This window comes from Lethenteron reissneri, chromosome 25, assembly GCF_015708825.2.
Source record: "Lethenteron reissneri isolate LAM-NWPU_2019-01 chromosome 25, ASM1570882v1, whole genome shotgun sequence".
Taxonomy (NCBI): Eukaryota; Metazoa; Chordata; class Hyperoartia; order Petromyzontiformes; family Petromyzontidae; genus Lethenteron; species Lethenteron reissneri.
Window position 1 is genome coordinate 5,493,529 of NC_083803.1, and position 16,210 is coordinate 5,509,738.

The following is a 16,210-nucleotide window of genomic DNA, read 5'->3' on the forward strand; positions in this document are numbered from 1 at the left end:
GGCCTCTGCCTAATTTATTTTAAGCATTTTTATCAAATAAGCACTGTCAGTCATGAGGAAAATAAGATTCTAATACTATCTGATACCAAAATTGATATGTACTATTAATTGTTTAAAACTTAGACAATTTATGCTGAATATTTCAGGAAAACCATGGCCTATTGGCCTGTAGACTTAATAGAAAATCTGCGTTCACAACGGACTGTTTCCACATTATATAGGCAAGTCATATATAGAGTTGTATAAAGTCGTAAAATTAAGATGAGTATCACTAAGATTGGTTGCTCATTTATGTCTGCGACGGAGTTACTGCCGTGCCCATCACAAACGCCATTTTGTTTTTATGCTGTTTGTCAAACTAATGTTTAAAGAAACCAAGACTATAGGAGCATATTGGCGCGTGCGCTGTCTTTATCCTTGAAATGTATTTTAAAATGTGATTTTATTAATCCACGAAACACTGTTAATGCGTTAAAACATTTGTTTGGTGGTCCATATTTACTTTACAAACGTTTCTGTTAACGTTACCTAAGTCAATGATGTTGTCACTCTCAGTAATTAAATGGGAAATTATTGGAAAATGTTGAGTTTACAACGAACCTTTTTTGCATTGTATAAAAATTCATGGAGAGTTGTATAAAGTCATAAACTTGCTATTTTAAAAAGTTCATATAACCTCACTGGATGTGGAATAATTCATGTGAACGTAGTACTGGCATGCTGATTTATGTAATGCCACGGGTCACCTAATCTAACATTTGTGACATTTGGTGGGGTTGTTGCTGGTACTTAACCGTTTATTTTTATTAGTTATTAATTTGTGTTTAGTTATGCATTGTCTTATTGCCTGGTGCTGAAGGTTGGCTTACCTGACATGATTAAAATATATATCAAGGGCACTTATCAGAACATGCTTTAATTGATGTTCAAGTTAAGAATGTGAACGTTCAAAAAATGGCAAAAACTCCTTTGTCCCCATACTTAATGAGCATTGAGTTGCGCTAATCTCTGTTAGTGGCCTCAGAGTCGATGGTTAAAATTCGCATTCCTTTGTTTGGGACCAAGTTTCTCCATAGAACAACCACTTTTGACTTGTCACAAAGTGGCTTCAAAATTACGAAAGGTGGTAACTGACCAATTTTGGAGCATTTTAGTTATGACAGGACTGTACTTACTTGTGAAGCCCTCACTCACTTTTTACATGTAGAGTGTAGTTTATACAAGTAAGTGTGATAACGCATTGATTAAAAAATATTGAGTTTTAAGCTAATACTCTTTGGTTCTTTCGGTAAAGTCACGTAGGTATAAAATAAAATAAATCACGACGTTTCGGGCACAACACAAGCGTCCGTCATCAGGTGGGAAAGCATGGTCTGCTGCTGATGAGGCAGACTGTTTTAAAAGGTTTGAAATGGGTGTAGCTCAAGGGTCATTAAGAAGTGGCCGGGGCTAGTGATGTTAATGTGAAAAATCAGCATGTAAGATAGGAGGAGAGCGGCCTCCTCGACGAGGGCACGGAAGTGGCTATGTTAATGTGAGAGATTAGCTAATGGTAGATGCTTCAAATCGCATGTGTAAGAATCATCATTTTTCTTTATTCATCTTATTAACCTGACACCTGTAGCCACTAGTTGCCATTATATTCACAAAACAATAAATTCTAATTTCCAGGGATGAAGGTGAATGGTTTCACTTCTCGTGGCTGATGACATGCTGCAGTTTAATCTTGGTACTTAAAGTGGGGTTGTTATCATTAGTATTTTCTAAGTCCACGTGCTTTAATATGTATATTAGACTGACATTAAGTGTTTGTTACAGCCTCTGGAGACTGTGGAGATTTGCACTTCTGGATTTTCCACTGCTCTTATTTTTCTCCTTGAAAGTTTACAAATTATGAGCTTTGAACAGAGCACACAACCACATTATTAAACCCAGCCACCACAGTCGGTTTTGGGGGAGGGATAATTGCACATGCCTTCATGATGTCATACGAGTAGATTAATTTAAAAGGGGGGCATGTTTTGGACGTGCAGAGGAGGACCACTTGTCTGTGCAGTTCGTGTGGTTTCCCTTGAGGCTAGCAGATGCTTGCAACTTTGAAATCAAGTTCTCGTGTAAACGCGTTTTAAAAATGTATGTACACCACAATGTCAGTTAAATGGGAGCGGGGGAGATGGATGGGGCTTTAACAATGCGTCACAACCGTCACAACTTGTAAACACAGCTTTACAATTGAGACGTAAACGTTTAATAGGAAATGTATTATAAAAGTGCCGTTTAAAAGTTGTTTATATCTGTGTCTGTGCACCACACAAAATATTAAGGTAAAAATGTCGGCCTTCATTCTAGACTGCTATACGGTCATTTTATAGCTGGTTTTAGATTTCTGATGGATTGTTCATTCACACGTAACTCTTAGAATTAATAAGTTATGTCAGTCTCGCTGGACAAACACATAATCACAAGCCCAGTCTCGTACAGCCTTCATATTTTGACTTCTCTTCGGAAGAAGAGGCAGTGTTGTATGAAAGGTAGCATTCTTTGTTTTCGTATACAGTATTGTTCATGCTTATGCATATGTGTAGGTGTGCAGCAAACTCTTAGTAGCAATTATTGTACGTGCATATCAACGTTGAGTTCAACTCTGCAAGGTATTTGCTAGTCTAGTGATAAATATTAATATCACTGTTTCCATTTACTTGGTAAAAAGTAATCTTCGAGGCATGGCATGCTGCTGCTAATATGACAAATGCATAGTATGAGTATCAAATTACTCCTTTATGCTAAATGACTTGGCACTTTTTCTCTCGCAGTGATTACTGTTTTCAGTTGTGTAATACATATCCATATCTCAATCTCTTGTGTTGAAAGTCCAGCACGAGCAATAAAGACAATTACACGCACTTTTGACGTCTGGAAATTTGGAATGTTTTTTTTTACTTTTCCTTAATTCTCTAACACGTTATGACCACATCTGGGTCGTACAATTAAAGGATGAGTGGCCAGACTGTCTTGAAGGATTGAAAACCATTTCAAAATGATGGTTGGTGATATTTTCCAAACTCATTATTACCTGGAAGTTAAAAAAAAGTACTGAAAAATATTTTCATTGTGCATGACACTAAAAATATTTTCAATGACAATGAAGCAGTCTCCGTGTTACTACCGCAAACAGTTGCTGTTATTGAACAGTAAACCAATATAAATATGCTTGGTTCTTTCGGTAAAGTCACGTAGAAGGGAAAAACAATAAAATAATACAAATAAAACAATACAATGCTCACGACGTGTCGATTGCAACACAAGCAGTCATCATCAGGTGTGAAAACCACACGTGACTTTACCGAAATAACCAATAATATGAATCCCTGCAGTCACGAAAGCTTTAAATCGAAAACAAAATAAATGTTTACCATTTTTTGCTTTGTTCCTGCATTGCGCTGTGGTAAATCAAGAGATAGGTGCAATCGTGTGCTTCGTGGACATTTTCTAGGGATGACTGGGCACATGCAAACGTTCAGTACGTCAATTCTAGATTTGAAGCTTTCGTGACTGCAAGGATTCATACTCTTAGGTTTTTTCAGTAAAGTCACGAAGCCTGTGTTGGCTCCGAAACGTCGTGATTTATTATTTGATTTCTACTCTTAGGTTTTTTCGGTAAAGTCACGTAGGTAAAAAATTTAAATTAATAAAAGTAAAATAAAACAAATTAAAAAATTCACGACGTTTCGGAATCAACACAAGCCTCCAGTCTTCAGGTGGAACCGTCACAGCCACGACAGCTGTATCAAGTAAATGAGAGATCACAAGAAATACTACCCCGTATATATAATGGTTGAGGGGGGAAGGGCCAGGAACGGCACACTTTTTTATTAATATGGTAAGGTGAGGCTTAAGACCAAGAGTAGACTGCATAACAAAGGACTGAGCCTTTGTTATGATTTCTATTATTTCTTCTATTATTATTTATCTTTTAATATAAAGTTTATTATTTATTTATTTGTTACCTACGTGCCTTTACCGAAAAATCTAACAGTACAATTGAAACTGGGCTCTGCCAGTTCAGTACTGAGTTGTGGCCTAGCTGTGGCCAATTCCATGATGGCCTCTGTATCTCCATTCCAATAGCCATGAGGTTGCAACGGTGGCCCTGGCCCCTTCCGCTCTGTCCCCCTCCGCTCTGTCCCCCTCACCCCCAACTCTCCCTAGTCGACCATTTGCAGATGCGTAGAGCAGCAGGTCTGTAAGTGATTTTAAACATTTTTGAGGATAGGAGAGTCTCAAATGTAAAAAAAAAAACAATCTAGAGTTTTACTCTTAAACATTCCACATGTATTTATACCATTTAACAAAGCCATTGAATTTTGATTTAAAGCTTTCGTGACTGCAGGGATTCATATTCTTGGTTCTTGCTTGTGTTGCAGTCGAAACGTCGTGAGAATTTTATTGTTTTTATATCTTTATTATTTTATTATTTCCTTCTACGTGAACCAAGAATATAAAGTCATTGAAGTTGAACCAACTGGATGCCGTGACGCTCCGTCCCGCCTCTGCGCTGAACCTGTGACATCACGACTAATTCTGTGTTCGTCTCGGCTCTGAACATGCATCACCGATCAGGCAGAGAGCGCTGCGCCCAGAAATTTGAGCGTTCCATGGGATTTATTCGACCAGGCTGGGTTGCGTTGCAACACAAGCTCTTGAAACCAGCCAGGTGCGAGAATCGTTCCACTGCAGTTCCCACTAGCCGTGGAAACGGTGCGAAAGTGGATAAAGCCGAAATCCCACTTTTATTCCCATTTCCTGTTTAGTATTTACTTACAAATGGTGAAAATCCTATTATCTTCACAAGTTATCACCTAGCAGGATGTTATGTCTCCGGAAACATGTTGGGTGGGAACAGTGTTTTGCATGTACTGTAGAACCAGACAGGCCAGTACACCAGTGTTGTGAAAGGCAATAAATTAAAGCTTGTTGCGTGTCATATTCTCTTTTTGTCCTCTTCCGTGATTAACCTGATACTCCACCCTAACACACCATTATTAAACTTAACCCCCCTACCTTTCCATCGTTTAAATTATTACACTTCGCCCTCTCGGTCTGGGTACTCAAAACTATGTTTTTTTCTTTCTAAAATGTACCTGAGTAATCCTCAAGTGAGACTTCACTCTGTGCCTTGGCAGTGAGCCAGTCTAACCTAAATAATGTAGGGCACAATTGTCTAACAATACCTACTTGCCATTTTTTTCCCACCAGCCCCCTCCTCCCTCTTGTTCCAACTGCATCGCCAATTGCTGATCTGTCGATTGTTATGACATTTCCCTTGCTGTAATTGTTCTACAGTGTGTATTGTCCCTCGACTTTGCGTGATAATCATTGTTCAGGATAGTTGTGTGTAATTGTAAATATATGAGGGTCAAAGAGCCATATGATGGCCCTCTCGTGAGATGTGTAAGTAGAGCATGTGTGTTATTTGAGAGGGCATGTTATGATAACACCCTTTTCATCATCTCAAACGCACCTACGCACAGCTGAACCTGTACCACATGAATATGAACATATTATAAACAGACATGAAGATATCAAAATAGTTGTTAAAAACTATCAAAAAGTCAAATGTTTTAAAATTTGCAGTGAAAGAAACTTGTACTTTTAAGGGTGCGTTTAATCAATTTTAAAATGTTAGGTGTTAAGACATATTAGAAAAGCATATTTAAATAACAAAAAGTTCACGCAACTTCCTTATTGCACAATGATACAGATCATCTTTATTAAACAGGTGAAATACAATTAATAACAAATCTCTTGCGAGGAAGTACCAAGTAGAAACAAATCTGTAACAACCAACACAGGAACGTATGTGGTGGTGTCTACAGGATGAGAAGACAAAAATATAGCAATATGATTAGTTTATACAATGGGTTTGTATTCTTGGGTTTTTTCGGTAAAGTTGATACAGCGAGCGTGCTGTGACGGTTCCACCTGAAGACGGAGGCTTGTGTTGCCTCCGAAACGTCGTGATTTTTTTGGTTTTTACCTACGTGACTTTACCGAAAAAACCCAAGAATATGAATCCTTGCAGTCACGAAAGCTTCAAATCTAGAATGGGTCCGTATTTCCTTACGTGGAAGCTTTCATTGGGCTAAGTTTAATCACTGATATGTTGGTGTACTCATAAACGTAGCTCGTGGCACACTTGTACAACTGTCTTATTATAACAATGGTCAGACCTCTTAGTGGCATGCAAATCTATCGGCCACACGTATCAACATAAGACGACTCGCGCGTTATTTTTACACAAACACCTTAGTAAAGTTAGGTGGTGGAAGTTTACATTCCAAGAAACACCAGCCTTCATCAATCAGCATTCACCAATGAGTGGAGATCATCGATCACATTTATTGCTCATTGTACAACATTACAAGAGGCGTTTAAACATTATCGAGTATGTAGTTAGCTTTGGCAGATTTGTACAGTTCGTTAAAAACCTTATACAGTACCTCTTTGACCTATTGGCGTATTGAGTCTGAGCGCGCACTCGAGTTTACTTTCCAGGAGCCTGAAACGAAGCTAACGATGCCATTTTTGGCTTCCGTCTTGACTTTATGAAATTCCTCCATGGTGGCGGAGAGGAGAGTGCAGGATTTTGATGGGAGTAAAAACGCTACGTGTCGATGCTGGTGGTGGTGGTGGGGGGGTTCAGCGAATGGGGAGGTAGGAAGCCCTGTGGCTCTGTAGAGGATGGGTGTGGGTCGCTTTGGGGGGGGGGGTTGACCTTGGATTCTGGGCTGGCTTGCAGAGCACACAAGTGGCTGATAAACAAAGCCACGGTGTTTACACAGCTTCGGGTTTTTCCATTGCCCCCACCTTCGTGCTGTGTGGGTCACCTGCTTGCCTGATGGCAGTTAAGCTTTATGTACCGTATCTCTGCCGCATCTGTGGATTGTGTGCGCGTCAGCGTGTCCTGTGTGCTTGTGTGTGTATACTGTCCAGTGTCGCATGGGATACCCGATTCGTTCAAGACGCTGACAATGCTTCAAATGTTTTTGTAATCGCAAAAAAATAACGTGCACTTTGCCGTACATGTTTTTATTTACTTTTAAAGTCTGCCTGTAAAGTTTCAGTATTATCTCCTTATATGCATGGGTGTTCTTCAAGGGACTGGTTTCCTCCCATAGGAAAAGAAATACTCAAAGGAATTGGCATCAATCACATCGCTAGCACGACCATACTATCAAAGTAAGAGAAAACCCAGGGAATCTATCATTGGTTAAATAATGAAATATATGCATTCTAACCTTTCCTAAATAATTACAATTTTGAGTGGAGGTATGCTATTTATACAACTTATCATCAAAGTGCGATTACACTGTTTATGATTGCGAGTTTGAATTTAAATTCTGAAATTTTGCCTCCAGCTTGTGTAAACATACGATGTGTTGGAATTTATTAAGCAGCAAATGTTACTTGCCATGTTCAAAGCCTCTCATGCTACATGTCTTTTAGTCTTTCACAATTGTTTACGTGTTTTTGCCTTCATGTTTTATGGGGGGGGGGGGGGGAAATAACCTGCATTTTTTATAAGTACATAAAGTGTTTCTGACAATGCACTAAGCAAATGGTATCACCTATTCGTTGTTTTTTTTTTGCAGAGGTTTAAAACAAGCTTCAACGTTTATAGCTGCAGCTGAAAGGGCGAAACTTTAACTAGGCCTAATTGCATGACAAGATGACGAGGACAAAGTTTGATATTGTGGTATCAATCCTCTCCTGTAATCATTGACATTTTGGGTTATTTTTATTTTAAAACTCAGCATTCTCAAGCGGATTGAGAAACTTACGAGCATCAGCATGCTATAAACTTGTTCTTCACAATGGTGCTTTCAGCGCCTGCTATCTCACAGTAACATATTTATCATCTTGCAGCTCGATGTTTTGACCCGCTGGTCTGTGGCTGGATAACAGGCCTCAAATGGTATTATCTACAGCTTCAGTTTCTGCTGACTGACAGGACCAACACCGTGATTTGCCCTCATTTGTGTACCCACAGGATGTGGATTACAACTGTCCTGCTAAAATACGTAAACATATTGGGAGTGGAGATTGAGCGAAGTAATTTTGCTCGACAAATAGCTACCTGCTGTGTATGCACAGGGCTTGTATTTTAGATAACAATTGCAATCTGAGTTTACTTCAGTAATCTACAACCCCATGGTAAGGTTTGAAGAAGTCTTTGTTCCTCCTATTATGCTTTTCTGACTGACCAGAACTGCCCTTTGTCCCCCAGGTGGTGCTCACCAATCAGATTACAACGCGGTTCAAAGGTCGATCTGGCTCTCATGCAGTGAATGAAGGTAAAACACGTAAAGAAAATAAAGGCAACGTGAAACCCTCCTGATTATATTATTAAACGCAGAGTCATTTAATTCACCCGCAGTGCATATATTTGTTTACATTTGCTTGCCAAGTGAATGTTTTGTGTTGTTTTCACGGGGACCCGAGGAGGTTTTTGCGTCACAGTTGGGTTTCCTGCAGGGGCTCGGAAGGGTTTTCTCTGGCACTTGCTTGCGTTTCCGACTATTATCCCCTCACACGCGAACTTTCAGCTACGGGAAGCGTGCCGGTTTGCGCTTGGCATTTCCCAAACGTACACGCAGGCAACACGGATGCACTGAAACACAGTGAAACAAACACATGCACTCAATTCAAACAGACTTGTGACTATACATGTACTGTATACACATTCATGCTGACACCCTTTAAAATTGGAAATGCTGACATTGCATGTATAGTTTCTAAAAATAACTACAAGCTAAAGGCATATGGTATTTGTACATATAATTATATTTAGACAAATATTTCTAAATACACTCAGAAAACTCACAGTGACTGTGGTAATAAGGTGAGGCAACACGTGTCAATAAAATGAAGCGGCAAATGTGTGTGTGTACATTCAAGGGGGTTTGGGGCCGTGGTGGCGAGATGTTAACTACCTTCGCCTGGTATACAGGTGGTTGTGGGTTCGATCCCGATCCTGACGCCTGTATATTTGGAATTTGCATGCTCTCCCCGTGGTCGCGTGGAGTTTTATCCGGGTCCTCCGGTTTTTCCCTCCACATTCAGAAACATGCTTTTAGAGTATTTGGCTGTTATACATTTCAACGTGATAAGCCACTTTTGTTGAGCTATCATTTGTGGCCAGATCGCTTCTGAAAAAGAGCTTTTTAGCTCAGTGGGCCTTACCTGGTAAGATAAAACATAATTTTAAGAGTTTAGTTTAGGTTGGAGGTCTTTGAGACCTCAAGTTTCCTTTGCTCTGGTGACTAGGGTGGCAATGTATGCCCATATAGTCATGTGCAGTTGGATAAAATAACATTACGAAAAAGCATACTTATTTTTTGAGCTTAGACACTGTACAACTACATTTCACTGGTCTGGCCAGCTAATGTACCTCGTGAGCCAACCAGGCAGTCAAAATATATTGTCTTCTTCCCCCGATCAAAAATAAGTATGATGCCAATACAGTTGAACACAATTTGATGGATTTAAGTAAAATGCATTAATCTCACTTGTGAATGTGCACGTCAATCATATAGCTGCGGTTACCTCTGTCGGGATGCATCGCAGCCTGCGTTTTGCAGGATTTGACCCACAATCTTTGACCAAAGGGCCTGTTGACTCACGGAGCAGACACAATATGGAGGGGCAGCCCCAAAACAAACACTCTGGCACAACTGACGATAACGAGCGCCTTCAATGTAGTTGGTTCAGATTGTGTATTGGCACCTGTGTTATAAACTTTGCTTGTTAAGTTGTTTACCAAATGCCCAAAGATATCTAATGCGAACTTGTTTGAACTGAACTAAGTCCTTGCCTAAAACCTCAATGTATTTCACGGGAAGAAACCTCTCTTTCCACAGTGACAAAGGGAATTAGCCGAGAAAAACCCCTTCGTCTTTTTGATTTGTCACTGTGTGACATTTGCATAGTCTGGGCTGCGGACTGTCAACAAAGACAAATCCAACGTGGGAATGAACCACGAAACAGAAATAATATGAATCCTGTATATTATCATGCCCCAGAGGCAGTCCTGTATTTCACGGAGATGCAATCAACCATCTATGACACGTAACATGGCATCTTGTCCGTGTAGCTGGCGAGAAGGAGATGTCTGGCGACGGCTATGTGACTGCAGCCCTGGGCAACACGTGGAGTCACTGTGTGAACACTCGACTCATCCTGCAATACCTGGACACGCGGCGCAGGCAGGTGATGACAACCGTGACGTCGCAGGCCTTCCTAGCTGCTGTGTGTCAAACGGCTTGTGAACACCAAAACATGAAATCGAACACAAAGTATTCAATGAAGAAAGTGAAACGGCCTCACTGTGTAATGGGGTGCAGCGAAAACTGTTATGGAGTACAGCACACTTGCCACCTCTTAAGCCAATCTGTAATCTTAATAAACTAGCCAACCGTAAGACTAACCACACTAGCCAACCAGCCCCTACCACTCGCCATATCTCTGGCCCTAACCTGAATCCTGGTATCACCTCATCACCTCACTTTTCACTTTTGGTGTTCACCTTCCATCTATTATTCTGCATAAAATACTGTCCATGTGTTTATTATGTACATAACCAGAGGGCATAATGAATTATTGTAAATCTCAAGAGATGTTTATTCATAACTCAGAATGAGGAGTTAAGGTTTTGCATAGTCATACCTTATTTTAACAATATTAAACAGCTCATTGGATCATCATGTTTTAGTTCTTGCAGCTTTGCCCAACCCCTACATCCCATTCAATTGGTTTACTGCATCACCTCCACTGCGGGGCATATAACACCACGTCTTATTATAATATTGTTATAATACATATTAATGACACACACACACACGTATTTAAATCCACTGCTGAACTAATGTATTTTATCTTGTATGCTTGAGCATACATACATTTTTAATGGTAATTATTGTCAAAGAGAAAAACATGTTTTTTTAAATTATTTGTTGATGCTGCATTGGCAGTGGTGCACAAATACAATTAACGTATGTATTGTTGGTAGTATATATATACTAGTATACGACATTAGGTCATCGACTCCTTTGATACCGTAATAATTTAATTTAACGGTGATATATTGCATAGTCCATGAATAGTATGTTTCCAGCTTCATATTTCATTAAAATGTTAATCAAATTACATATTACCATTTGGATTTCTTGAAACCTGGGCATAAAGCTTAGGGTTAGTGATGTTATTGTGCATATGGCTGCTGTGTGCATACATCTTCACAGCGCGTGTTCTGAAGCAGAATTAAGTAGCATTCACTACTGGGCGAAACAGTTCTTATGCAGCTTACATGGCCGCCTTTTTAAAAAACCATTTTCCAATAAAAAATAGTCTCCTTTAATAACAAGACATCCTGAGCTGGCTTCTGCAGTTTCAGCTGATGTGGATCAGGCTTGCTGTGTGATTGTTATTGTTTTTACTGACTAAAAGGAGAGACTTTCAGACAGAAAAACATTTTTCCACTCTTCTCACTCCTTGCCCCCCTCAAGGCTGACAACTGAATAAACACACTGATGAGAACCACCTGTGTTGCTGGTAGGCATGGGTGCAACATCTTCCAGTGTTACATTGGTGAAATATTTGTCTTTTAAAAGCGTTTGTGAAGCCCACTGGGGTGATAGTCGCACAGTCGTAAGGGTATTGTTTATGACGAAAAGTAAAACTACTGTAGCCACCTTTTAAAGGTAAAGCAGAATCGATGCAGGATTTCATGGCCTTGCTTCATTTACAATTTTTTCAAGAAACAAGTCACATGACCAAAGCTTATTCATGTATTGAATTTGTGACTCATTGTACCTGGCTTGGGCACGAGTCATTCCTGAATTTATTTCAAGCAACGCTGTGGTACGGGGGTGCACTGATGGCCAGCTTAACATTTTTGCGAATGAAAAATATTTCCGCAAATATTTGCACGTAAAGATCCAATAAAAATTCACGTTTTCTGTCATGGTGCAATGTGGCACAAGGATGCTGACACACGTCCAAAAATGGTGCCCCTAAGGTATGTGGTATAAATACAGCGGAGAGGGGACAATGTTTCACAGGTTGATGGTCTGTGTTGACACATCACGGGATTAGGGAAAAATGGAGTAAAACAATGATTACAAGGTGCGAGTGCGGGGCATGGTTAGAGGGTGTTGTACGGATGTCCCAGGCAACGTAGGAAAGTGCAGTCCACCACCAATGGTATTCATGTTCTGACTCTCTTAATCAGTGTGTCCTTAACGGCGGTAGTGTTTTAGTTGTTTCCGGGAAATTGTTGAATTAAGTTAAATTGTGTGCGTACTGTACACACGTTTCACTTTTGGTAACCTGAGAAATTTATATTTTTTGGAAGGGTAATGTTTCTGCATATAAATAAACATAGGCTTGTGTTACATTGCGCGCAAGAGTTGGTATACTTTTCAGCAATTTATGGACCATGATAGACTCCATTGTATACATTACTGCTAATTCGACGTGCAAAATGTGCATTCGTAACAAGGGAAGACGGCAATAAAGCAATACCGCGCTTAGATAACCTTATCAAACAAGGTAATGGGTAACAGCCTTGACTTGTATACAAGACTTTGTCACCCTATACCCCCTCGCAACGCGCACACCGCGCTCGCAAGAGAAGAACGTGGCTGACTTTCGGCCATCCCTTTTTATTAACGGAGAGAAATAATGCCGTGGACACGTTGCGTAATCACCGAATAATATTAAAAGCAACCTGCCATCTGCGGGCACACACGATCGGAGAGGCGGGTTTATTCTCCCGAATGGGCCCGGCTCCAGAGCTCGGCCGTTGAGAGCAGTTGGGCCGCCTGGAGCCACATGGGCTCAACAACAATGGGTTGCTTCCCCATCCCCCTCCTAACCAGCCTCCACCACCCACCCCCATCCGCAGGTCTCCACCCACACGTGGTTTTTTTTAATCCACTTTCCCGCCAATTTCCAGCTCCGGCTCGTGTGAATTTTGACCCCCCGATTGTCAGTTATCCTTGACCCAGAATTTGCATGAATTCTCAAAGGCTGTCAACTGCAAACATCTCCCGGTTTTGTTTGAGAGCAGATGAGCAAGTAGGTATTATTCGTGCCGGTAATCATTTTAAAACAACTGGAAATTTAACACCCGTTATTAGTTACAATGAATAGCCGATTACAATTGTTTGAAGAGTATTAAGTGTTAATGCAATTATTCTTTTTGCCTATGTACGTGTCTGTGTTTGTGATAAAAACAAGACATTGTTAGCCCAATAGATGCTTTTGTAGCCTGGTATGGGGAAGAAGAAAAAAAAAACCCTATCCACGCGATGACATTGAACACACAAGTGATAGCAAGCTTAGTGAAAAGGTTGTGGTGTTAAAACATTTGAGTGTTTCTTATTGCATTAAATCAACATTCATAGCTCAACTCATACAGCTCTCAGGCTGTGAACGTTGACACATTTAGAAACAGCCCCTGCGTGTTTGCCAGGGCGACCACACGCAATGTTTCCTGCCCAAGGACACCCAGCGGGGGGTGATGAACCACCCTCTATAGCTTCACTCATGACTACTGGCACCATTCTTTACCCCCCCCCCCCCCCCCCCCCCAGTGACATGAATTGGGAGCCAAACATCCCATGCTACCCCTGTCTTGGGAATTCAGCATTGACCGCAGTAGAGCGCTAAGTTTAATACCTTTTAAAAAAATACTATTACTTTGCTTTCAAAAAGCTTTTTTTAAACTCCCTGTTCCAATCTAATATGCACCCTGAATAGCAGTCCAGTTGCTTCATGAAGATTGTGCTTTACGTGGGATTAACACTGCATATTTTTTTTTCTTCCATACCAATGCAATTCAGTGTCCTATTGCAGTGTAGTATTTACTCTAAAAATATCTGAGGTTAAAATTACGTACGTTATATTTTTTTTATTTTCGTAATTGACCATAAATCGTTTTGGTTTGTTACGTATGGGGTAGGGTTTTTTTTAAGCTTTTCACCTGTGGTATTAGCAATGTCCGTTTGGGATTCTTTTCTGTGAAATCTCGAGTCTGGCTTGACCAGGAATCTACATGAGTTAACCCCAAAAAATAAATGTTGTGCACTATTGACCAAAATATATTTGGCATATCACTAAAATACATGCAAAACGGTTTTTGAACATTCTGAAGCCATTGTGCCATACTGATTTGTGCAATAATTCTCTCCACTGTTATTATTGAGATATCGCCCAAGTTTGTTACACGTACAATGATAAAGAATTATTTATAATTGTATAAAACATGTGTGATATCTGGGTCAAACCCAAGGCGGTTGGTCAGCAGTTGTTGACGTATGTCGTATATTTTTGTCCATCTGGCCCCTCTAATCATTCCCAACTGATCGCCAGTTGGCGGTCGTGGCCTGTCTGTCCCGCACCCCTCCCTGGAGACTGCCGTTTAAATGCCCTTCACCAACTTTCGAGCATGATCCCTCCAACCCTCTTTTCATGTCACACTCATCGGTGATGCCATATACACGCATCGGTAACTTTGTTTTGTATTTATGTCCGGTGAAATTTATATTAGAAGCAAGAGCATTCGGTGCAGTAATTCACAGGGTGCATTGTTTGGGGCATCCGTTTGTTATATTCATGTGTCCACGGTGACACGTGTTGCAGAATCGGATGTAGAAAGCCAGTCGAGGATGCAATAAAGATGCATTTATCACTTTTCAAATTAAACTACTTTTTAGGAGGCTCAGCTAAGATGCGTCATCTTATTTATGGATTATTTATATTGTGGCTTATTTATATATATATTTTTTAAAGTTATCTTTATGACATTGTCTTATACATTAAAACGAAATGCAAGTTAGGACAGCCTTAATCTACTAAGCTGATGATACAATGTGTATTTTGTATCATCGGCTTCTCAACTCTGTAATGCCATACCAGCATTCTTTAAGTCAGAATAACAAAAAAAAGAACTGCACTTAAGTCAGCCAAATAAAAGTGGGTCCAGTAAAAGAATCTGCAGGATACAAGTTCTTTGCTGTGCCCGGCTCTCATAGTTATGTCTATTTGTGCCCTCTCATTGGCAATGAAGCATCGTGGCCAAATCCTTAATACTTCATCAGATTGATTTAGAGAACAAATGTTGTCCCATGGTGTTGTGATTACAGTAAAATGTTCACTTCCTAATATACAGTATATCTTATGACGAGATATAATGTCTCTATTTTTGTTAATAGATTATGGGGTTTAAGCAGGCAACTATTCATTAGCATGCAAAGTGTTCTAGGAAACCCTTAATCCAAGTACTGAAATATAAATTGCTAATGAGTACACACATGCACCTGGGAATAATTTACCATTACTTGTGCTTTCATTTTATGTAAAATCAGTGCTATCAGTGTCAGCATTCCACGTTTTTAAAAATCGTTTATTGTGATTATCTGAAGTTTGTGAAATGTATGACGGCACCCTGTGGCCGCAGAAGTTGCCAGCGTTTAGAATATATGAATCAACATTCCCCAACGGTTGCATTCAATCACGGCAGCTTCGGCAGAAGCATAAAACTGGGGGGAGGAATGTTGGCAGTAAGTAAGCATGTGTGAAAGTTTAGCGCGGACCAAAAGATTCCAGATCTTCAGCTGGTTTACATTACTCGATAGACCACACCCTTTTGAAATTACCACATGGAATTTTATTTACGCAAAAGACTTGATACGTGTTGTCGTGTTATCCAAAATACATTCAAATGTGCCTGCTATAGTGTAATGCTTTCCAGCGCTGCAAAATTATATTACATTAAAAGTATCAATTCTGTAACGTTTAAGCTATACACACTTAGTTTTGCATGTCTATCAGAACTGCTTCACATTCGTTGTGCAATATAGCTTTGACAATAACATGTTCTGATCATCTTATTGCAGCACATTAACATTTGTAAAAGAAATCCAGCGAAGTCCATTAATATAAGAATATGTTGAGTGTGCTTGTATTCTCTCGTTTACACCCCCCCCCCCCCCCAGATTTTGATAGCGAAATCACCATTGGCTTCCTTTTCTGGATTTGTTTACTCCATTCAAGGCTCGGGACTTGTGTTGGAAGGTAAGATATTTTTGTTACTCGGACCACAATGTTCAAGTGTGTACTGAACAAACCTTGTTCTGTTTGTTCACTT

At 40.0% G+C, this 16,210-nt stretch overlaps 1 protein-coding gene across 7 annotated transcripts in view; it reads left to right on the forward strand.

The window, feature by feature from the left end:
* Positions 1 to 16,210, forward strand: part of RAD51B (RAD51 paralog B) — an 82,289-nt gene that overhangs the window by 54,622 nt on the left and 11,457 nt on the right. For 5 of the 7 annotated variants that reach the window (XM_061559032.1, XM_061559035.1, XM_061559033.1 and 2 more), the window contains 3 exons: positions 8,288 to 8,354; positions 10,154 to 10,269; positions 16,059 to 16,137. In XM_061559032.1, the coding sequence (XP_061415016.1) occupies positions 8,288 to 8,354; positions 10,154 to 10,269; positions 16,059 to 16,137 (262 nt within the window). Of the gene's footprint in view, positions 1 to 8,287; positions 8,355 to 10,153; positions 10,270 to 16,058; positions 16,138 to 16,210 lie in introns of those variants that run through there. The other 2 variants (XR_009755684.1, XR_009755685.1) reach the window with 2 other exon arrangements.